Here is a 24,742-nt window from a genome sequence, read left to right on the forward strand (position 1 = left end):
GAAGAGGGCTGTGCTGATTAAAAAACTGACCTGATTTAGAGGAGGGGGAGTGAAGACATATGTATAATTATATAAACAAATGGAAGAAAGGAGAAATTGATAGTAATGAATATATATATCAGAAGTTAGGAATTGTAGTAAGTTGAAAAGAGAAGCAAAGGGACACAAGGAAAATTAGTAGCATTAAGAACAATGAGGAGTTTTAAAAATATATTAGGAACAAAAAGAATCCTGACAACAGTATTGGTCCATTACTAGGTAGAAATGGTAGAATTATCAATAATGTAGAAAAGACAGCCATGCTCAATAAATATTGTTCAGTGTTTGGGGGAAAACAGATGATATAGTCTCATCATCTGGTGGTAATAACATTGTTTCCTTTCACTAGTATCTCCGGAGGATGTTAAACTGAAGCTACTGAAGTTAGACATTTTTTAAATCAGCAGATTAAAATAACTTGCATGCAAAAGCTGGCTGAGGAGCTTGCTGAACCATTAATGTTGATTTTCAATAGGTTTCAGAGCATTGTGGAAGTTCCAGAAGACTGGAAGAAAGCTAATATTGTGCCAGATTTTAAAACGGGTAAACAGGATGACCAGGGTAATTACAGGCCTGTCAGCCTGACATCAATCCCGAGTAAGAGAATGGATGGGTTGATATGGGACTCAGTTAATAAAGAATTAAAGGAGGGTAATGTAATTAATGCAAATCAGTGGGTTTATAGAAAATAGATCCTGTCAAACTAACTTGACACTTTTGTCAACCAAACTTTGTTTCATACAAAAAATAGTGTTGACATAACATTTGACTTGGCACTGTACAACATTTTGCTTAAACTAGAACATATAAAAGTAAGATGGCACACATTAAATGGATTAAAAACTGGCTAATTGATAGGTCTCAAAATGTAAATGTGTACAGGGAATGGCGATTGAGTGGGTGTGTTTCTGGCAGGTTCCCACCATGATTGGTTCTTGGCCGAGTGATAGACTCAAGAAGCTTGTCAAGGTTCCTTCCCGACGCTGAACTTTAGAGTACAGATATGGGGACCTGCATATGAACCTCTAAACTGAATTACCAGCTTAGATCTGGTTTTGCTGCCACCACTCCCAAATACTAACTCCCTTCCCTGGGTAGACTTGAAAGACTTCTCCACCAATTTCCTGGTGTACACCAGTCCAAACCCTTGGATCTTAAAACAAGGAGAAATTAACCATTCCCCCACCAATTCCCAGTGAGTCCAGATCCAATCCCCTTGGATCTTAAAACAAGGAAAAATCAATCAGGTTCTTAAAAAGAAGGCTTTTAATTAAAGAAAGAAAGGTAAAAAAAATCATCTCTGTAAAATCAGGATGGAAAATAACTTTACAAGGTAATCAGATTCAAAGAGCCCAGAGGAACCCCTTCTAGCCTTAAGTTCAAAGTTACAGCAAACAGAGGTAAACCCTCTAGCAAAAGGTACATTTACAAGTTGAGAAAACAAAGATAAACCTAACCCGCCTTGCCTGGCTGTTATTACAAGTTTGAAATATGAGAGACTTGTTCAGGAGATTTGGAGAGCATGGTTTGATGTCTGGTCCCTCTTAGTCCCAAGAGCGAACAACCCCCACAACAAAGAGCACAAACAAAAGCCTTCCTCCCCACCAAGATTTGAAAGTATCTTGTCCCTTTATTGGTCCTTTGGGTCAGGTGTCAGCCAGGTTACCTGAGCTTCTTAACCCTTTACAGGTAAAAGGATTTTGGTGTCTCTGGCCAGGAGGGATTTTATAGTATTGTACACAGGAGGGCTGTTACCCTTCCCTTTATAGTTATGACAGAGCTCAATCTATTTAATTTAACGAAGAGAAGGTTAAGGAGTGGCTTGATTACAATGTATAAGTACCTACATGGGGAAGAAATTATGGTCTCATCAGTGTAGCAGAGAATGGTATAACATGATTAAGGTTAAGATTTTATCACGGCTGTTTTTAGTAAAATTCACAGACAGGCCGTGGGCAATAAAAATTAATGGAAGCCTGCAACCTGTCTGTGACTTTTACTAAAAATAATGGTGGGGGTCTGATAGGAGGTGGAGAACCTGAGCCCTGCTGCAGGAGGGGGGGGCATCCAGCACCTGCTGCAGTGGCAGTGGCTGACAGCTCCATGGCCCCTGCCACAGACACAGTGTCTCAGACCTCTGGGTGCCCCCATGGCAGCCGACAGCTCCAGGTGCCCATGGCATCTGATGACTACAGGGCCCCCTTCTGCTTGCAGTGGCTGAGAGCTCCAAGGCCCCCAGCTGCTGACAATAAATTGTCTAGGTGGACCCTTTGGTCTCCTCTGGGATGACAGTTATGCTTCCATGGACGTCTCTGTGCTCAGACCAAAATAGCCTGATGCAGTAGGTTGGGGAGAGTCTGGGAAGCTTTTTATAAACACGAGCTTCCATGTGTTTCCAATTGCATATTGGTAGCAGGTATGCATGTCAGACTTAAAAATGGCAAGCACACTAACATTTTAAACTAGGATGTTTGAAAATTGTTTCTGCTTCACTTACAAGATAGCGCAGGGGTGGCCAACCTGTGGCTTCGGAGCCACATGCGTCTTTTCAGAAGTTAATATGTGGCTCCTTGTATAGGCACCGACTCCGGGGCTGGAGCTACAGGTGCCAACTTTCCAATGTGCCGGGGGGTGCTCACTGCTCAACCCCTGGCCCTGCCCCCTCCCCTGAGCCTGCCGTGCCCTCGCTCCTCCACCTCCCCCCCCCCAGCCTCCTGCACACCACAAAACAGCTGATTGGGAGGTGCGAAGAGGGAGGGGGGTTGCTGATTGGCAGGGCTGCTGGTGGGCAGGAGGCATGGCGGCGGGATCTGCTGGCGAGCTGCTGATGTATTACTGTGGCTCTTTGGCAATGTACATTGGTAAATTCTGGCTCCTTCTCAGGCTCAGGTTGGCCACCCCTGAAATAGCGCCTGGGATCGGATTCTGTATTTCTGCTCAGACAAGGAAAGAAAGAGTAATATTTAGGCCTGCACATGCACTAGGTCACTATTTTGAAATCAGAAATAAGTATCTAGTTACCAAGTCTTTCCCTTTAATTGGGATGTGTTTACATTACTTATTTGATGTCATTTGTGATTTAAGTGTCTACCTAAGATTTTGCCTAACGACCCCAACCATCTGCAGCTCAGCCCTTTCCAAGAAAACAAGTGAGCCTTGCAGCGGGTCCTGAATGTCAACAGGTTTCAGCTGATTTGGGCAAGGGCAATGCCTGGGTCAATTTGCAGGTTCAGGGCCCTGCATGAAAAACACCTTGACCAAACTATACGCTCTTTTAAACCACCTGTATCATAACTCAGGCACGTCTGATTGCAGCTGAAGCAGAGACCTGTGGGTGAGAAATGCCTGTTTTATGAGCAGTTGGCCTTAGTGCAGACAGGATCTGAACTGTCTGGTTACAGTTGAAGGCAGTGGGCTACAGGAAGAGCTCAGGGATTCCATTTAGAAGCTGGATATTGTCTGTGCAATTGTTTGTTATTTCCCACCTGCTGAGGCAAGGCTAACCACATGGTCATCTAAAATCAATATGTATTATCTCTCTCATTCAAAAGAGGATATGGGATCGTTCTGAGCGAGTTTCCATAAATATCTCAGAAGTGTCTGAGGCTAATGTGATGTTGGCAGGGTCAATCTCCTAATGCCATTAGAATTGGTTATACTATATTCACGATGCCTGCTTTAATGAAGGCTTCCTCTTTCCTTTGTTTTCTTCTTTGTAGGATGAGTGGCTGGATGTTATTTTGGGTTCCTGGTTTCATGAGGTGGTGAGGCTCATTCAATTTAGCCTCACCTCTGTGATTTTGGTATCAAAATAGGGAATGTAACACAGTATCTTCTATGCAGAGTCCCTCAAACCCAGAAAAGGCTGTTCCGCTTGCATTAGAACTACACCTCTACCCCGATATAACGCGACCTGATATAAGGCGGGTTCGCATACAAGGCGGTAAAGCTCTGACACGCTGCTCTGAGCAGCGTGTTAAGGGTGCCGGGCCAGGCCAGGGCCGAGGGGTTGGATGAGGGGCAGAGGGTCTCGGGAGTGGTCAGGGGCTCCCCCCCAGGGTCTGGGAGGCAGGAGCTGTGGGGGGCAGGTTTGGGGGCCCCGCAGTCCCAGAGTGGCCCTGGGGATTGGCCGGGAGCAGCCTGCTCTGCTCCCCTTGCCCCAGCCATGTCACTCGGGGGAGGGGACTTGAGGGAAGGGATCCCCCCCCCACACTCACCGGCAGTGGCGGGAAGCGGAGCAGCCTGGCCCCAGCCCGCTCCACTCTGCCATCTCCCAGCCACGGTACTCTGCTTCCCGCCGCAGGTGAGTATGGGGGCCGTCCTTTCCCCAACCTCCCCGCACTCACTGGCTGTGGGAAGCGGAGCGCCGCGGCTGGGAGGTGGCGGAGTGGAGCGGGCTGGGGCTGGGCTGCTCCGCTTCCCGCCACTGCCGGTGAGTGCCTGTCAGGGGGTGGGCGGTGTGGATAGGGGTCAGAGCAGTCAGGGGACAGGGAGCAGGGTGGTTGGGTAGGGGGTGGGATCCTGGGGGTGATTAGGGACGGGGGTCTCTGGAGGGAGCGGTCAGGGAACAAGGAACAGGGAGGGCCAAAGCAAGTTTGATATAACGCAGTCTCACCTATGACACGGTGAGATTTTTTGTCTCCCGAGGACCGCGTTATATCGGGGTAGAGGTGTACTTATATCATGGAACCATATCAGTACAAAACTGGCAAACAGAACTAATATTTCCAAATCTTCAGTGATGTTTGCAAGTCTCCATTCCCTGATTTCTAGACAGTGTTTTAAATGTCTTGGAATATTTTTACTCCTACAATGCGATATTTTATGTACAACTATTATGTTTTCACTTAGCAGATTATCTGAATAGCCCATATATCAGCATTAAGAAGTTTACCCTTTCCAAGATTCTATATTTATATTCCATGCTTCTGATTGCAACCACAATCAATTTATGAATTTTTTAAATTGTAAATCAAGGATTTTTCCTAGCAAAAAAGGCATCGTGCCTGAACATCTGCCACCCTGTAGAATGTGAAAGCTACAGATCCCTTTCTTTTCCTAACCTCAAGAACTATTTGTCAGTTACTTTAAGAGCCTTCTTAAATTGGTACTCCTCTACCCCGATATAATGCTGTCCTCGGGAGCCAAAAAATCTTACCATGTTATAGGTGAAACCGCGTTATATCGAACTTGCTTTGATCCACCGGAGCGTGCAGCCCCGCCCCTCCTCCCGAAGCGCTGCTTTACCGCACTATATCCGAATTCGTGTTATATTGGGGTAGAGGTTTATTTATTTTTAAATAAAGAAAAACCAGCTTCCTGCAGTGGGCACTTGGATCGGCATAGACGAGCAAAGGTACTCAGATATTATAGTGATGGGCACCATCTAAGTACCTATATCAATGGTTTAACTTTTCCTGTTTACAGTGAATTTTAATGGATGTGCCAAGCCCCATTCTGTGCAAATTAGAAGTACAGTCTTCTGCATGAGTGGTGCTCTTAAAAATTCTAACAGCTATGCCTCCAGAACTTGTCAGGATTTTATAAAACAATAATATACATATGTGATACCTCTTTATTTAACAGTATATTCAGATCTCTACACCATATGCAATATGTCAAGAGGTCTTTAAACCACGATTTGAGGACTTCAGTAACTCAGACATAGGTTAGGGGTTTGTTACAAGAGTGGGTGGGTGAGATTCTGTGGCCTGCGTTGTTCAGGAGGTCAGACTAGATGATCATAATGGTCCCTTCTGACCTTAAAGTCTGTGAGTCTAAATGTTCCATTTTCCAGTACCTATAGATGAAATATGCCACACACAAATCAAGGTTTGAATAATTTTCAGGCTACTGAAGATGAAAAATGACCCTGCAAAAGGAATTGTGGCCAAAAAAACAAAGCATTTTAAAAACTCCCCCAAATGCAAGAAATACAAATACTAAGAAAGCAGGAGAGAGATCTTGTGACAGAATTTTACTAGAAAACGTGTTTAATTATTTTAAATTCTTGTTGTATCAAAAGACAAACTTAAAATAGCCTTTCATATGTGTTAGCAAACCAGAATTCATTTTTAAGTTCATTTAATTAGAAAACTGTAACCTCACTGCATCTTTGATTTCTTTCTCAAAGGAAAAATTGCTTAACTAATACTAACCCATTAGATATTTGTTATGCTTTTGATGTGCGTGGTACTTTGCTGACAGCACCAGGTATATGCCCCAAAGAGCTTGCATTCTAAGGTAAACAATGACATATCAAGGAAGAGGATTTTTTTTAATGTCATCATAGTTTATCTCAGAACATACTCTCGCCTCTTGGCCTGAGAAGTTAGCATTATGTGGGGTCTTGCCAAGTTGTTTCTGTTAGGAAGAGAAATTGATGGTACAAATCAGAATTTCTTTGATGCAAAGAATGTACACAGTTCTGTTTCTGTGTACACCAGAGGAACAAACAGCAGGCCAGTTTCCTTGCTCACAAATTCCAAACCTGCCTTTCCAGCCAGTCTTGTGCCCCCAAGGAATTCTGTCTCTGTTTCCTCTCAGGGCCATGCTCATGCCTGTTTCTCTGGCTTTCTGGTTGCTTTCTATCTCTTCCACTCATGCAAACACAGCTGCAACCAATCAGCGCCTCCTGCCTTTGCAGTCAGTCCCCAAGGAAACTCCTCATTTGCCTTGAGTTCTGTCTAAAGCCTTCCCATATGGCCCAGTGCCTTGGGCAGTGGTTTCAGCTATCTTACTCTGTAAAGGAGCTTAATTGCATTTCCGTTTAGCCAGAATGAAGGATGGCTAGCATGCCCATCAACTTTAATGATGTCTGTGATTGCAAGTAGATCAGACACGCTTGACTGCAGCCATTAATGTCTTCGAGCATAACAATATATAATCATTCATCTGTCTCTACAAAATATTTGTAAATATTATTGCATTGTTTATTACAGGTTGTTTATCCTGCAAATGAGACTCTGTTCTCAGTGTACCACTATTTATTCTGCCTTGACTTACCTATAGTTGTCTGTTTTAATAGCTGAGATTGCATGTGTTTTTTTGGTGCTAATTATCCCCATAAGCTGGAAAGAAAGAATCCAGTGAAAAGTGGATGATAAAGTGCCATTTTCTTTTCAGAAAAGCCATGTCAAGTGGAGCAACTAGACCGAATCCTTCTGTCTGGGGTCTATAATGTGCGCAAAGGGAAGACGCAGTTGCACAAGTGGGCAGAACGCTTGGTCATTCTCTGTGGCACCTGCCTCATCATATCCTCCGCGAAGGATTGCCATACAGGAAAGATGCACATTCTGCCTCTTGTCGGAGGGAAGGTGAGGCTCTTGGGCCTAACTGATTCTTTGTTAGTTTCCTGTAGGTAAGATGTGAGAATGAAGGGGCCACCAGGAATTATGTTCCCTACAAGAAGTCAGTCTAGGCCTCTTTAGTGAGATTCTGTGTTAAGATGTTTGAATACATCTGCCTCACTCCCCTCTGCTTGTTTACTAGGCAATCTTTTTAGTTTAATAAAACAGTGAAAGGAATGCAGGTTCTGTGCTTCAGCCATAAATTACATGATACTTTTACGTGTATTGGTTCTGTCCAGCAATTTACCGTGACCCAGAAATAATTACTTATTGGGTCTGTTCCATAAGTGCTGGAACTAGGGGTGCTGGGGTGGGAGTGCTATTACACTCCCTGTCTTGAAGTAGTAATAGCAAACCAAATACACCTCTACCCTGATATAACGTGACCCGATATAACACGAATTTGGATATAACGCGGTAACGCAGTGCTCCGGGGGGGCGGGGCTGCGCACTCCGGTGGATCAAAGCAAGTTCGATATAACGTGGTTCACCTATAACGTGGTAAGATTTTTTGGCTCCCAAGGACAGCGTTGTATCGAGGTAGAGGTGTACATGGTTTCTAAATTCAGCACCCCTACTGTAAAAATTGCTCTGTTTCAGCAGAGAGGTTCTGAAAAGGAGTTTTTGCTGTATATCAGCCAGAGGGGACTAACTTGACTGTACTTTGTGGAGTGTCTTGTATTGGTTTTGTTTAACATTCCCACCCCCTGCATTTCAGATTGTGTAATTGTTGGAATGTAGACTGGGCTATTTTTGTTCTTATTTCCCCCATTTCAGGTGGAAGAAGTGAAGCGTCGGCAGCACTCGCTTGCTTTCAGCTGTGCTGGTGCACAAGCTCAAACCTACCATGTTTGCTTTGAAACGCTGGCAGAGTACCAGAGATGGCACCGGCAGGCATCCACGGTGAGGCCCAATAAGCTGTAGGTGCGGGTGCTGTGATACAGGGGCAAGAGGAAAGAAAGCTTGGAGAATTTTGGAACAGGCTTACTCTTGAGACACAGCTTCTAACTCATGTTCTTAGAGAGTACAGAGGTCACCTGAGGGCTTCCTTTGAACTATGACATCTGTGGGTTGGAGGCTACTTATCCACTGCATGTCTCTCTGATCTGCTGGGTGCTTCATTTCAGCATTCTACCAGACTGTGGCAGCTATGTAGCAACTATGAGCTGTAGTTCTGCACTATCCCACGCTGATAGCACTATTCATATTAACCAAGCATCTGAAGTTTATTGTGGTCTTCAAAACTAATCCCAGAGACTAACTTCTCTTTCTTCCCAGCTACAGCAGTCTATAAGTCCTTCCTACTGCCTTGGCTGCATCCACCTGAACAATGTGCTAGACTCACAGAGAGCCTCTCTGATGGATTTGAGTTAGCACAGAATCCAAATACGACCAGAGGAGGTGGATTCTGTTCAGGTCCACATGCTTATTCCACATCAGAGCAGAGTCAGAAGGGGATGGCTTCAGTGTTGAGTTTCACTTCAACATCCTGTTCATGTGGCAGGCCCATTAAATCCTGAAGGGATTGCATTTCTGGAATCATTTTCTCTCCTTGCAAGTAAGGAAGAAGCAGAAAAAATGAGCATGAATCTCACAACTCGGTGCTGTGCCAACCTGGGTGTCTGAGACCCTCTTCATTGTTGGGTTTTTGGGTATCAGATATTTCAGGTGCATTGGCACAGACTCATTTGGTATTGGCTATATCAGACTTGTGTTTTGTATTGGGTCTCTTGGCTTCAGTACTCCTGGCATTGGAGATCTCTGCATCAGAACCTTTAGCACTGGACTCTTTGTCATTGGGCACATTGGCATCCACTGTGTCCTCCATATTGGGTGTGCCGTTATCTGGTCTTAGCCCCTGACATTGGCTGTTACAGCATCACCTGTTCCTTTTGTTCCAGGCTTTGGTAGTGAGTCAGGTTCCAGTGACTCTCACCTTGTCAGCACCTCCTTAGAGTGGCTTTGTCATTATATTCTTCCTGGACCCCTAGGGGGGAAGCCTATTCTGCTTTTCTGTTTTTATGTTTCACTGGTGCCACACCTAGTGGAATCGGTCCTGAGACTCAGGAGGCCCTAGAGTTGACATTACCATTGTCAGGGCAAGAGGACATTGGAGCAAGGGATCCCACTTTGAAGCCCAAACTCAATCCTAGATGGCAGTGAGGGAACTAGTGATATATCAGAAATAGCGAAATGGATGGAAATTATTAGAGACCTGGAAAGTCTGCTGTAATGAGGCGCTCTTATTGATCATTTTTCAGACTACGAGAACCAGGGAGACATTCAATGACACTGAAAGGCAATAAATTTAAATCTAATCTAAGGAAATACGTTTTTGTTTAACTAAAGGCCAAGAGTTTACCAGGATTTAACAAAGACTAGATGTTATACAGGTAGTAAGGACATCCACAGTTACATTAGGTAGAATTAAAAATGGGATGTAAACCATCAAGCTTCAGTGCATGAGCCAGTCTTTAACTGCCAGGTGATTGGACTTTAACTGTGGACAGGTTATTGCATAACACTCTGTTACAGGGTTTCTTGTACCTTTATCTGAAACGTATTGTCCACTGTCAAAGAGAATTCTGGACTAGATGGAGCACTGGTCTGATCCACTATGATGATTCCTGTGTACTACAGAGCATGTTTATTGGTGATTGATGGACTGTGCTAACTCAGGCCTTAGATAGTATCAGCTTCTGATGTGAAATACAGGTTAAGAGATAATGTCTTATATTTGCTTTGGCTGTATAAAATATCCCATTTCTCCATGCTAGATCTTCTATGTGTTTGACTTGCATTTGTTGTTCTCTGCTTTACATTGATTGGCCTGAATGCTAACAAAGGCTTCTTGTATAAAGTGTATGGCTTCCACCATATAGGCCAATGTATACATGTTTTCACTACTAAAGACTTTGCTCTTATGTAGTATAATTTGTGAAAATAATGCAGAAACTGCAGTTGATACAGAATGCAGCTGTCTGCCTCTTCCATTGGCTTCCAGTTTGCTTCCACTGCTAGTTTAAGGCAGAGGTTGCAATTGTCAAAGCAGTTAATAGATTGTTCCCCCATGTAGTAGGAGCTTATCAGCACTGGACCCATCTGTTGCCTCAGTTTAGCTCCTTTTTCCCCCTCCCTCTAGTCAAACCACCTTAGTTGGTGCTTTTGAATTACTCTCGCCTTATGGGGTCTGGTTTATTCTCAAAATAACAGTTAGCCCACCCTGCTTTTCCAGGCTCACCGGTTCCTTTTAGACTTTTCCAGTGCTCAGTAGTCCTTCCAGTTGTTTACCAGGGTTTTGCCCTCTTTCCAGAACTTCCTGGTCCTTTATAATCCTGTCACAGCTGAGATTTTCTTCGTGCAAATGTCTCAGCTGAAGTTTTTTTCAGTCATAGAGTCCAAGGCTAGAAGAGAGCATTGAGATAATCTAGTCTGACCACCACCTTCCCAGCAGGTTCCTTTCCCTCTGCTTGGGAACTGTGGAAAATTGTCTCTATTCTGTTGGAGTCTTCCTAACAGAACACAAACTGCCTTTATATCTCTCAGCATGCCCTTTTACGTAGTCACATGACCTTGCTATTCCCTCAGCCCCCTCACTTGAAAAGCAATTCTGTGAAAGGGGGCCAGTCTTGGAACGGGTGCACGTGCATCCCAGGACCAGTGCCTTGTTACACCCAGCTGCATAAGAGACCAAATATCAATCTTTGAACTGCCAAGAGAGTTTTGCTCCTGTGAGACAGTGCAGATCACAAAGCCCAAAGTGAGCACCTCTAGGAAACATTGCAAAACCTTCTTCTTTGATAGTACCTTTCCAACATACAAAGAATGACATTCACAACACTCCAAAAACCAGCAAACAAAAGAACATAAGAATGGCCATATTGGGTCAGAGCAAAGGTCCATCTAGCCCAGTATCCTGTCTTCTGACTGTGGCCAATGCCAGATGCTTCAGAGGGAATGATCAGAACAGATAATCAAGTGATCCATCTCCTGTGGCCCATTCCCAGCTTCTGGCAAACAGAGGCTAGGGACATCATCCCTGCCCATCTTGGCTAATAGCCATTGATGGACCTGTCCTCCATGAACTTGTCTAATTCTTTTTGAACCCTCTTGTAGTCTTGGCCTTCACAACGTCCTCTGGCAAAGAAACCCTACTGGGTACTCACTGTTTCCATTCTATCTGATGTTGAAGGTGCTCAGATATTATGCTGATAGGCAGCGGCACTAAAGCCTAAGATAAGTTAGATATTTGTCTCACCTTGGATTTCCCGTGCCATTTAGGTTGGCTGGTATTCTGAATAAAAAAATGTATGCAAATCAGAGCAGTGCCTTTCCTGTGCCCTTCTCCATGCTTGTGTATGTGCCTGCCGACAGGAATGGACAGTAGCAACATACAGGCCGGGGATCCTAAACACTGTATGTAAACCTATCCTGGGTGGGCTGAATTTGCCTCTGATAGATACCTGAGGGGTTTCATTTTCTTGTGCTTTGTTAGCACTTGTCTAGCTTGTTCCACCAATACACTTTCATTGAATTGAACTGGAAAGAAAATTGTAAATGTAGCTGTAACTCTGTTGCCCTTTTTCTTTTTTTCAGGTGGTGTCTCAGCGACTCAGCACAGTTGATCTGTCTTGTTATAGCCTTGAGGAGGTACCTGAGCATCTCTTCTACAGTCAAGACATCACCTACCTCAACCTGCGACACAACTTTATGCGACTGGATGGATCAGGGGGTCTTGACTCTCTTTGCAGGTCTGCAGAAAACTATTTTCTATTACATTTTGCGGTTATGGAATATACAGTCGGGTGAGGAGGCAGGAGTATACTGAGGGTTCATGGTCCTTGTGGGAAGTTGGCATACTTGTAAGAGATTGGTCTTTGGGAGGATTCTGCCTACCTTAAGGTGATGAAGACTAGGAAATATAATTTTTGTCTCCGTTCACTGTTCGACTTCCAGCAATTTACAGTATGTACAGGCTGTCCTTCCACACGTTCCTTTCATATTAAGGATGATTGTGCTGAACCTTGTGTGGTGATATGCTATTACATAGGGAAGATATGGTGGTGATTATGCTGCCAGATGTTTAGCAAATGGCTTTATAGTTAGATATAAGAACAAATGCTGAGGGAGAATATGATAAAACAGTCGAGTAAAAGCGTGTACTAAGGAATGCAAGTATAAAAGAAGCCTGTTTTAATTAATCTTTAATGCTGTCACAAATTCAGAATTGGTAGTATCTGCAAGACTCCAGCTTTACACTGGGAACTTGTAATTATCCATTTACTGGGTATGGGAGATGTATGATGGATTGTATGCTAGGTACAGCTAACTCCGATAAGTAGGAGAGTGTAGGGACCCAATTAGACCTAAAAATAAGAGAACTTTAAAAACAAATCCCAAAATAAATCAGACTCCGTTGTAAAGGATGGAGCAGGGCAGTCTTTCTTCCTGCAGGTCCCTGCCTTCTTTTACTTGCTAACGAAGGGTTCTGGCAGTTACTTTGTGAAATATTGAAAGCCAACTGGCGTCCTACAGCAACATAATCAAATAGCTGTGTTCCTGTGGCAGGATTATTTTGGAAATCTGCAAAAATGCTCCTCTAATTTCTCCATAGTATTTTGTCTCCCTTCTCCTGAGAGCAATGAAATATTCAGGTGACCATAGGTATAGGTGAAAGAATATACCTTTACTATGCTATTTCTGTGCAATTTCATCAAGGGCTAAAGTCTAGTTTATTATCCAGGTTCTTCTATTTCTAAGCTTGTCTTGGTTTCCTACCTGCTTAGTTGCAGTGATAATAGTAGGTTCTCTGGCTGGAAAAACTGTAATGGTCCTTTCAGACCTTTCAGGGTCTATTGTAGTATTTGAAAAGTGAGAAAAGAACTAGAAACCATGACATTAGAATAATGAAACTTCCTGAGCAGCTTTCAAGATGCTGTTTTCCTGGTCCCTGGGTGGGACAGCACTGTGGCAGGATCCTTAGATTGATTGTCATTGGCTATGCAATCAAGTCTGCATTCTAGACTTAGTATGCCAAAAACTGGACTTCTTATCTCTCCCCCTGGCAGGTGTCATTGCCCAATGAAGCTGAAACTCCCCAAAAGAAAGGACTTTAAGGAGACCTGCATCTCACTAGCCAGCAGCCAATCTGGTATAAATGTGCAAGACTAGTACTGTCGTGCTCAGGATGCAGCTTAGTGGGCACTGCCACTTTCTGCCTTTTAAACTGATTTTGCATGCATGGTCACTAGGGATCCATGTGTCTCAGACCACAGCCTTGAGAAAGGAGTCACACACCTTATGCAAGAGGAATCCTTAGTCTATACCTTTGAGACAGAATGTCGAGCATGGGAGTCTCTTGTTAGAGGTGGAATGTTTTAACTCTCTGAGGCAGTGTATGTGAAATTCCCAAAGAGTTTTAAAAAAACAAGATTTAGTAAGAATACAGCAAAAAGGTCCAAATAAAACAAAAGAAACAGTTTGCATGGTGCATCTATTCTTGTGCTCATCAAGAGCCGAGCTGGATAGATACCTCTTCTGCTTAGTTACAGTAGGGTATTCGCTTTCCATTTCTAAAGAGTCTCCCTTCTTTGTGCCAGTCTCTCAGGCTTTGTCTTCACTAGTGAAAAAAGTGTATTTTTAGCATGTGTTAGCAGGTAGAGGTAATCTGTGAATAAACTCTGGGGGGAGCCTAGACCGCTAACATATGTTAAAATTACAACAGCCTCATCTACACTAGAAGTGCATATATGTGGTGTTCTTTGACTGGCCTGTGCAGATTGCCACTTATGGGCTGCATGGGCAGTGCAGCTTGGATGGTGGAACATTCTTGTAGCAATGTCTGTTAAGTGCTCTCGTACCCCCTCCTGTTTTCCCCTCACTGTTACTGAATGTTCTAAAGACAAGGCTGTAAAAAGGGGGCAGAGCACTCCAGCCATCTAAGTTCCTTCCAGCCGCAGTTTAGAACAGACCAGGAACCTTGCTCGTTCAATCTGACTTGGATTGGTCCGTCAAGACACAGAGCCTTTGGCTGTTTCTTAGTTTATTAAGTTAAAGTTTAGGCTTAGTTTTATTATTTCCTTTATTTCAATACATTAATTTATTTTTATATTTAATACATTAATTTATTGTATCCTGTTCCTTGGCATGGATCTGCAAATACAACAAAGGAAGAGGGTGGTATTTAAGAGGAGCACCGCTTGTTCTACTGTGTTAGCTGCTTCAGATGCCCATGTTTGGTGTCCAGCCTGCTTGGGAGAAGGTCATTTTCTATCACACTGTTCTATATGCAGCACCTTCACTTCAAGTGCTAGAAAAGAGCATTAGAAGAGGCTCCAGGACTTGCTGCTACAGGTCACAACTACAAGCAGTTAAAGCCTCCAATTCCAAGCCAATAGCATCCACGAGCATGCACGGGCTGGCTTCAGCCCTCACAGAGGCTAAAAAGCATTCTAAAGTTTAGACAAAATTACCAGCCTCCTCTTTGGGAGCCAAATGTAGAACCACAGTCCTGAGGAATCCACAGTCATCGGATCTGACCAGCCAGCAGAACAGGCCCTCAGAAACACACCCCTTTGGTTCCAGACAGTGGCATAGCGAAGGTGTCTGCCTTTGTCAGCAGAATCAGTCCTCTCATTGAGATGCCCTTGATTCTAGTGCATCCATTCAGAGATTCTAGTGCATCCATTTTAAGGAGATCCAGAGAATCTCCTCAAAACCCAGACCAAAACCAAGTGGTTTTTAAAAGCAAAACCCATATGAAGAGTCATACCCCTTCTGAAACAAGTGTACCTGATCCAATGACATTGCTGGAGAAGGGAGCAGAGATCACTTCAGACTCCTTGGTATCTACCAGATCTGCTATCACTGTCGTGGCTCAAATATACAACTCGCACCCACAACTAGATTCACTTAGATCCAAAATCTTTTTAGTCCCAAGAATCCCGAGGGAAAAAAGATAAGGGGATTATAAGAGAGACTTCTGGGCTATCCCCTCCTCTCCACCTTAGGAAAGAAAAGGAGAATTCCATTCTAACAACAAGACCTTCCCCTAGGATTACACTCCCTCCCTGTAAAAAGAACAGGAGTACTTGTGGCACCTTAGAGACTAACAAATTTATTAGAGCATAAGCTTTCGTGGACTACACTAGTCCCGTGGTGCTAGACACTGTACAAACACAAAACAAAAGAACAGTTCCTGTCCCAAAGAGCATACCAACTAAATATAAAACAAGAGACAACGGATGGATACACACAGACTGAGGTGCGAGTACAAGGAAACAGTGAGACAATATTGCTCAACATGATAGGCTGTAGTCTCAGCACACCAGCAGCCTAGCCATTGTCAAGAGTTGGTTAAGACAATGGTCTCATAACCTGAAAATTCCATCAGTGACAATGTAAGAGACTTAACTCTGTTTTACACTTTCTAGGTTCTCCTTCAAAGAGTAAAATTACTTGCCCTGTGCTGGAAGGATTACTACAATCAGCTAAGGGTATGTCTACACTACCTGCCGGATCGGCGGGTCTATCGGGGATCGATTTATCGCGTCTAGTGTAGACACGATAAATAGATCCCCGATCGCTCTGCCGTCGACTCTAGAACTCCACCACGGCGAGAGGCGGAAGCAGAGTCGACGGGGGAGTGGTGGCCGTCGATCCCGCGCCACGAGGACGCGAAGTAAGTGATTCTAAGTCGATCTAAGATACGTCGACTTCAGCTATGCTATTCTCGTAGCTGAAGTTGCGTATCTTAGATCGATTCCCGCCCCCCAGTGTAGACAAGGCCTAAGAGTCTGTGGATGAATCTCACCTCTGGAGAAGCTATGACCAAAAAAGCAGATAAGCTCTACCAATTGGCTATAGAGAATTTTTCCTTTTTTCTGTAATATTCCCTAATTCGCTAGTTGTCACTGCAGCTTTCAGGAGAATAACAGGATAAGTTCCACTCTGTCCAGCAGGGAAGGCAAAAGCTTGATGTCCTAGGCAGATTGGTCTTTTCTTCAGTGTTACTGGGCATTAGAGTATCTACTCGGTTTTAGAATAGACCAGGCTGTTAATGTCCAGGTATCCATACCATCTATGGGACCAAATTACCATATTTGCCAAATCCCTACCTGAGAAGCAGAAGAAACTGGCCAAAGTTTTAATTTGTGAGGGCCAGTTAAGAGTCAAACATCCGTTATGAGCCTCTTTGGACACAAATTCTAGCATAGTAGCTTCAGCTATTACCTAAACCCCTAGGCAGCTCTCAACTTTCTGCGAGATTTCCACCTTCAGGTGCCACAGGAAGCAATACCAGTCATTGTCTCATCATCCTACTTTATTCATAAAAGACCATACCAACAACAATCTGCACAGCAACAGCAGAGGAGAAAAATTTACAAGCTCACCTGACAGGCAAACCAACTACATCCCTAGTCTTCTGCACCTGCTCTTAGAGTTCGGGTTTGATGAGAGCCTCAGGAGCCTTAAAACAACTTTAACTTATGTACCAACTTCCCCACCCGCGTTGGAAACAGATTTTTATTCTCCTTCAATACCTGGAGTGCCATCATCACTACAGACAGATTCTGGAAATCTTCCCAAGGCGTTACTTAATTCAGTTCACCACCATCCCTCTCCACAAATCTCCCCTTTTCAGAGGCTTCTCTCACCAGAGACTGCTAATGGCAGAAGTGAAAAGCAAGTGCCACAGAGGAAATTCCTGAAGAATTACAGGAAAATGGCTTCCTTTTTCTCATCTCAAAAAAGGATGGAGGCCTTTAACCTATTCTAGATCTGCAATAGCTCAACTTATTCATCAGAAAGTTCAAATTCCATATTCTTACTCAGGCTTCAGCTATGCCCTCCCTGTCCACTCATGAGTGGTTTGGAGCTCTCAATTTACAAGATGCATATTTCCATGTTGTTATCAGACTTTCATGTCACAGTTACCATTCATTGAGGGAGAAGATTTTTAACTATATATATATATATATATATATATATATATATATATATATATATATATATATAAAATCCTTCCCGTTGATCTTTTTGACCACATCGCAAGTATTCACAAATACTGCTGTCTATAGTAGCAGCACACCTAAGTTCACAGATTACCTATATATACCCTTATTCAAATAACTAGCTCATCAAAGCATTTTCACAAGATAACCTATCCACAGCTATGTTTCAGATATGCTCCCTAATTAAAAAACCGGAACTCAAAATAAAGTGGGGAAAGATAAATTGCACGCAGTTCCTACGCACAATCCTATTTATTAGCACAGTTCTGATTCTCAAAGAGGCAGAGGAGTCTTCCTGGAATAAGGATTTTTAAAAAATCCGTACAATGATAGAGGTACTTCAGAAGAACTTGTGTCGAATAGTGATGATGATGATGAAGGCTGCAAGATTGTCACGGAGGTCACGGTTTCCGTGACCTCCATGACTTCTGCAGTGTCTGGTGCGCCTGGCTCAGGAGCAGCTCAGGCAGCCCCTGCACCAGGTGCACCGGCCACTGCTGGGGCAGTCTCGGGCCCTTGCCCCCTCCCTCTGCCCAGCAGCAGAGTTTGGGTGTGAGAGGGAGCAGGGGATTGTAGCACGGGATGGGGTGAGGTGGGCTCTGGGGGGGCTCCCCAGAAGCGGCGATATCCCCCTTGCTCAACTGCTAGGTGGAGGCATGGCCAGGCAGCTCTGCACACTAGCCTGCCTCTGCCTGTAGGCACCGCCTCCGCAGCTCCCATTGGCCACGGTTCCCAGCCAGTGAGAGCTGCAGGGGCGGTGCCTGCAGGCAGAGGCAGCCTGCAGAGCTGCCTGACCATGCCTCTACCTAGCAGCTGAGCAAGGGGGATGTCGCCACTTCCGGGGAGCCCCCCTGGTAAGCGCCGTGACTTTTAATAAAAATATCCGTGACTAAAATGTAGCCTCAATGATGATCCTCAAACTGATGGACCAGGCCTCATGGTTTCAGTTACCTATATAACCCTATATACTAGCCTCAAGATGAAAATTCTTCGGCTTCCGCTTTGGCTAGCAAAGATTATTTGCTAAATACAGCATGTTTATAAAATAGTTGCCAGGGAAGTACTCCTATCCCTTATGTGAGAGGTGCAGCAGAGTTCTAAAAGGGGTAATGTTCAATTCTCCAGCCCTATCAGCTACAGCCACTTCCAGTGGTTCCAATTTGGGATCGGGAGCTCACTTCAATAACCTGGCTATTCGGGGCCATTGGAATCTCTGGGAAAGAATCTGTATATCAGTGTCCATGAATTGAGAGAAATTCAGTGGACTCTCAAAACCTTTCTTCCACATCTACAAGACAAAGTGGTCATGGGCAACACAATATGGCCCACGGTTTTGCTCAAGAGCAGGAACAGCCAGCCAGTCCATATTGGATGCATTTCTGCTTGACTGGGGAAATAGATCTCGTCTATGCTTCCTCCCACCCCCCAATTTCTTGTCATTCAAAGAATTCTAAAGAAAACACAGGACAAGACCAGAATAATTGTGATTGCCCCAGCTGAGTGAGTGATTTCCAGGCCTCTTTCATCTATCTAAAGGATCTGTCTCTCCCTGTAACCACAGATCTGCTGACCCAGCAGAACGGTCAGATATCCACCCAGATCACATGGTCTTCTGTTGACAGCATAGGCCAGAGGACTTTGACAGACCTTGAAAAGTCCTCTTCAGACAGTGTCCAACAGATGCTATTAAAACAGTCAATCTGTAGATGCTATTATCTCAAATGGAAAAGATATTTTCAATTTTGGGCAAATAACCTGGATTCAGCATCAGTCTTCATTCTGGCCATACTGGTGTCCTTGCTCCATTTGGAATGATAAGGACTCTCTCTAGATCATCTGTCAAAGTGCACTTGGCAGCTATTTCTGCACACCACATCCTCCTTGATCATAAGACTGTATTTACCTATGACACAGCTAAGATTTGTGAAGGAACTAATGAATGTTTACCCTCCAGTCAAAGAACCAGCACCAATTTGGGACCTCAACCTAGTGTTTATTCAGCTTGTGAAACCTTCCTTTGAACCTTGGGGAAATGTTCCCTATTTCACTTTTCAATTAAGACAGCTTTTGTTATAGCAATCACATCTGGTAGAAAAGTAAGTGAAATACAAGCGCTGATGGCTGATTTGTCATTCATTATTTTCCACAAGAATAAAGTGGTTCTCTATCCCCACAATAGGTGCTGACTCTGTGGGTGCTCTCCAGCCCTGGAGCAGCCGTGGAAAAAAATTAGCGAGTGCTTAGCACACACTGGTAGCCAGCTCTCCTTACCCCACCCCCAGCACCTCCCATCCATCCCTGCCGTTCAATTCCTCCCACTCCATCCCAGCGCCTCCCGCCTGCCACAGTCAGATGTTTCTCGGTGTGCAGGAGGCTCTGGGAGGAGGGGGAGGAGCAGGGACAGTGCACGCTTGGGAGGGGGCGGGAAGAGGCAGGGTGGGAATGGGGACTTGGGGGAAGGGGTGAGATGGGTTTGGGGACTTGGGGGAAGGGAGCAAGGGGGGGCAGGACCTGGGGCGGAGCAGGGGGTTGAGCAACACCTGGGCCCAGAGGAAGCTGGTGTCTATGGTCCCCATCCTGAATTTCTTCCTAAAGTAGTAATACCATTCCACCACAACCAGGGACAGGAGAGCACTCCATTGAGTACTGCTATGAAACATTCTGCCATCAGAGTGGCACCAGCTGTGCACCCTGTGAATGTGAAAATGTAGAGTCCATCTTAAAAGAACTCCAATTACAGTGAATAACTTTAATTTAGCAATTCACTCTTCCTAGTGTGGAATGTGGCCTCAGAGACAGTACCTCTGGGCTTCCCCCTTTACAGCCCTGTTTATGCCTTTTGAGGTTTCTTTTGATGTGCCTGGTTTACACCAAACACCTTTTTCTCTTGGCCTTTCACCAAATTCATTCAAGGCCCTAGTTAATCTGGTGGCTAAACAGTTTCATTTCCTGCTTTCCTGTCCCACTTTTGTTGCTTACCACCCCCAAATGTACGTTGAAGGTAGACTTACTGAGATGAGGACTTTAACCCACATTTGAAATCCTCCACCCCATCCTTCAGATGACACACTCTGTTGTTGGAAGAAATTATTTTAAATTGCTAATTAATCTCCTGTTCTAATGTTTATAGTCCCTAATCCAAGGTGTTTATCTAGCAGACAGATATTGTCTGCTTTGCTTCTGAGTTTAAAGAGATGGGAGTGTGTGTAACTCTTAGTCTGTCTTCACTAGAAACACTGCAGCTGCAGTGCTACAGCACTTCAGAGTAGACACTCAATGTAGCAAAGGGAGAGGTTCTCCTGTTGCTGTAGTAAATCTTCCCCCTGACAGGCAGTAGCCAGTTTGACCGAAGAATTCTTCCATTGACCTAGAGATGTCTACCAGGGTTTAGGTCGGCTTAACTACCTAGCTGTGCATTTTTTCACACTCCTGAGCAACATAGCTGGGTTGACCTAACTTTAGAATTCTCTTGTCTTACCCAATATAGAGCAGAAGTAATGTTATGAATAAGGCTATGACTTAGTCAGAGGTTGCAGAAGTCATGGAATCTGACTTCCAGAGACCTCCGTGACTTCAGCCTGCAGTGGTCAGGAGTTGCAGGGTCCCCTGCCAGTCGTGGGGGCAGGGAACCGCGAAGTACCCCGCCGCCTCTGGTGGCCCCCGGAGCTCCAAGCCACCGCAGATGGCAGGGTATTCCCAAGCTCATGGCAGTGGCAGGGAAACCCCCGAGCTCATGGCCACAGCAGGGGCCTCCAGAGCCGCCAGTGGCGGAGGAACCCCTGACCCTCCGGCTGCTGCAGGCAGCAGGAAACCCCGCAGCTCCTGGCTGTGACAGGGGAACCCCTGAGCTCCCTGCTGCCACGGGCCCCCTAGCTGCTGCAGGCGACTCCTAGCCCCTATGCAGCTGTCCCACTTCAGGCAGTGTGGGGACCTGCAGATCCCCATTTTGTCAGGGATATGTTTAGTAAAAGTCATGGACAGGTCATGGCTTCCGTGAATTTTTCTTTTTTGCTTGTGACCTGTCTGTGACTTTTACTATAAATGTCCGTGACAAAAATCTTAGCCTTAGGTATATATTATTGATGGATTATAGCCTGTTTGGTACAGGAAATGCCATGCTATAGCTGGTTTGAGAAAAGGGGATGTCATATTTAAGAAAGTACTTGGACTACCTCAGAGAACCTTTGTGCTTGTCCTTGTATGTGTATTTGTCACTAACCACTATGCTTATGAATAATTTGTACACTTGATATTTAGGTTCTCTCAGCTGAAGGGCCTGAACCTGTCCCATAATAGGCTGGGGGAGCTTCCTATATTACTGTGTGAGATCTCCAATCTGACTGAACTCAACATTTCCTGTAATGGGCTTCATCACCTGCCAAACCAGATTGGCAGCCTGTTCAAGTGAGTTATTTGACTTTTGTCTTGGCCCTTAAACACCTCTCATCTGTGGTTATAGATTTGCCCTATGTCTTGGTTTGAGTGCAGACAGAGTAAAGGCATCACTGGTGAGACAGGTCCTCTTGCTCTGTGACCCTTACTGAGAACCTAAGAGTGACTTTCACAGTATGACCCAAGGAGGCCTTAATGCCAACTGACCAATGTGTTACAGGAATGTCCTGATTCAGGTACATACATTCTGGTGCACTAAAAAATGTCATGTGAGGGCTTACATGAAAGCCAGGATCACACTGGTTATTAATATAGTTATGAAATGTATGTACAGATACTGTGTAAGGAGTTGTGTGTGTATATATACACTGAAAATATATTCTTAGAGTTTGTATTAAGGGACGAATCACCAGCAGGAGTGAAAAAACAGGTTTTCTGTCAGAAGAGTAAATTAAGCATTATAAATGGATGCCCTTTTACATACAAAGTTATCAAAGAGATGTGAAGTCAGCAGGGAAGGAGCACACAGGAAAAACAAATTACAGGTGGTTATACAGTCTCTGAATACAGTCAATGAACTATGGGGAGTATAGGTAGACGGTAAAGAATACACCCTCTTATTCTGGACCCAGGAAGTAAACAGGCAGTGCGTTTACATTCATGAAAATGGCATCTCACCCAACATTGGTTGAAAATGCTGCAGAGGACTTTGGTGGTGAGATAAACTTTAGACAGAAAGCTAGCCTGTTAGTTAAGTTTAGTTTCTAGAAAGTCTTTTGTTATTTTGTTTTATATGTAACCGTTTGCTTCCGCTTACTCACTATTGCTTGAATTTTTGATGATAAACTTCTTATTGTTTTCCACTATAAATATGGCCAGATCTACATTACAGAGTTAGGTCAATATAAGGCAGCTTACACTGACCTAACTTTTTAAGTATCTACACTACAGCGTTGCTCCTGCCGATGTAATTCCCTCACTACACCAACTTAATCACTCCACCTATATAAGAGTTGTAACGCTGAGGTTGATATAGTTAGAGTGACGCAGTGCTTGTGTAGACACTGCGTTACTTACATTGCCTGTCAACTTGGCATCAAGCTCCCAGCTGGGAGCCTGGCCTCTCAGCCACCCCCCCCCCAAACTGTCCCCCGTAAGTTGAGGCAAGTGCTCCTGGGGAGCACGCACACCACCGACAGAAGAAGGGTAGTGTGGACATGAAAAATTGCAGTAATTACTGCAGTGGCTGTACGTTGACCTAACGTAGGTAGACTTAGTTGTCATCATCAGAGGAAAGCTCCGCACTAACCTGAACCCGCACCAACTCAAAGCAGCACCAAATCCTGCTGTAACATGCAAAACCTGTGGACATATCTCCACTGCTATGATGATGAACACAATACACCTTTCAAGATACATGGGTCCTGCACATGCCTATCATAATGTATGGTTACCTTATCCGGTGCATTAAATACTCCATTAACAAGTTTGTGGGTGAAATGAGACAATCACTATGCTCTCGCATGAACTCACAGAAAGATGCTGAAAGACAAAAACACCAGATCGCGGGTGGATGAACTGTTTTCACAAAGCAATCACTTCGTATCTGACCTGTCAGTCCTTATCCGTAAAGGAAACCTTCAGAGTACTATGACAGTGCTGGGCAACAGTAGCTGTACCAACACTCTGATAACTGGATCACCAATTAAATCACCCCAGAGTAAACCTGAGGGGCAAAACTTTGTCCAGTTGAGCAGTTGGGGATGGACTGGAGAGAGCTACAAGGCTCATTAACCCAAAAAGTAGAAAAGGTACAGGAAGGAAGTGTCAAGTGTGGGGAAGAGACTGAGAGTCTTACAACATAAGAATGGCCATATTGGATCAGACCAATGGTCCATCTAGCTGAGCATTCTATCTTCCAACAGTGGCAAATGCCAGGTGCTTCAGAGGGAGTGAACAGAACAGGTAATCATCAAGTGATCCATCCCCTGTCGCCCATTCCCAGCTTCTGGCAAACAGGTTAGGGACACTTTAGAATGTGGTTTGGCATCCCTGCCCATCCTGGCTAATAGCCATTGATGGATCTAGGCTCCATGAACTTATCTAGTTCTTTTTTGAACCCTGTTATAGTCTTGGCCTTCACAACATCCCCTGTCACTGAGTTCTACAAGTTGACTGTGCATTGTGTGAAGACATGTACTTCCTTTTGTTTGTTTTAAACTTGCTGCCTATTAATTTCATTTGGTGACCCCTTGTTCTTGTGTTATGAAAAGGAGTAAATAACACTGCCTTATTTACTTTCTCCACACCAGTCATGATTTTATAGACCTCTGTCATATCCCCCCTTAGTCGTCTCTTTTCCAAGCCAAAAAGTCCCAGTCTTAATAATTTCTCCTCATATGAAAGCTGTTCCATACCCCTTCTCTGTACCTTTTCCAATTCCAATATATCTTTTTTTGAGAGGGGGCGACCAGATCTGAACACAGTATTCATGATGTGGATATACCATGGATTTATATAGAGGCAATATGATATTTTCTGTCTTATTATCTATCCCTTTTTTAATGATTCCAAACATTGTTAGGTTTTATGACTGCCACTGCACATTGAGTGGATGTTTTCAGATCACTATCCATAGTGATTCCATGATCTCTCTCTCTCTTAAGTGGTAACAGCTAATTCAGACCCCATCATTTTATGTGCATAAGATGGGCTTATGTTTTCTAGTGTGCATTACTTTGCATTTATCAACATTGAATTTCATCTGCCATTTTGTTGTCCACTCACCCAGTTTAATGAGATCCCTTTGCAACTTTTCGCAGTCTGCTTTGGACTTAGCTATCTTGAGTAGTTTTGTATCATCTGCAAATTTTGCCACCTCGCTGTTTACCCCTTTTCCCAAATCATTTATGAATATGTTGAACAGTACTGGTCCCAGAACAGACCCAT

At 44.2% G+C, this 24,742-nt stretch overlaps 1 protein-coding gene across 4 annotated transcripts in view; it reads left to right on the plus strand.

The window, feature by feature from the left end:
• PHLPP2 (PH domain and leucine rich repeat protein phosphatase 2) overlaps positions 1–24,742 on the plus strand; it is a 147,123-nt gene that overhangs the window by 60,485 nt on the left and 61,896 nt on the right. For all 4 annotated transcript variants that reach the window (XM_042856983.2, XM_042856984.2, XM_005310209.5 and 1 more), the window contains 4 exons: positions 7,165–7,355; positions 8,166–8,291; positions 11,985–12,139; positions 21,659–21,805. In XM_042856983.2, the coding sequence (XP_042712917.2) occupies positions 7,165–7,355; positions 8,166–8,291; positions 11,985–12,139; positions 21,659–21,805 (619 nt within the window). The remainder of the gene's footprint in view (positions 1–7,164; positions 7,356–8,165; positions 8,292–11,984; positions 12,140–21,658; positions 21,806–24,742) is intronic.

The sequence above is a fragment of the Chrysemys picta genome, chromosome 14, assembly GCF_011386835.1.
Source record: "Chrysemys picta bellii isolate R12L10 chromosome 14, ASM1138683v2, whole genome shotgun sequence".
NCBI lineage: Eukaryota > Metazoa > Chordata > Testudines > Emydidae > Chrysemys > Chrysemys picta.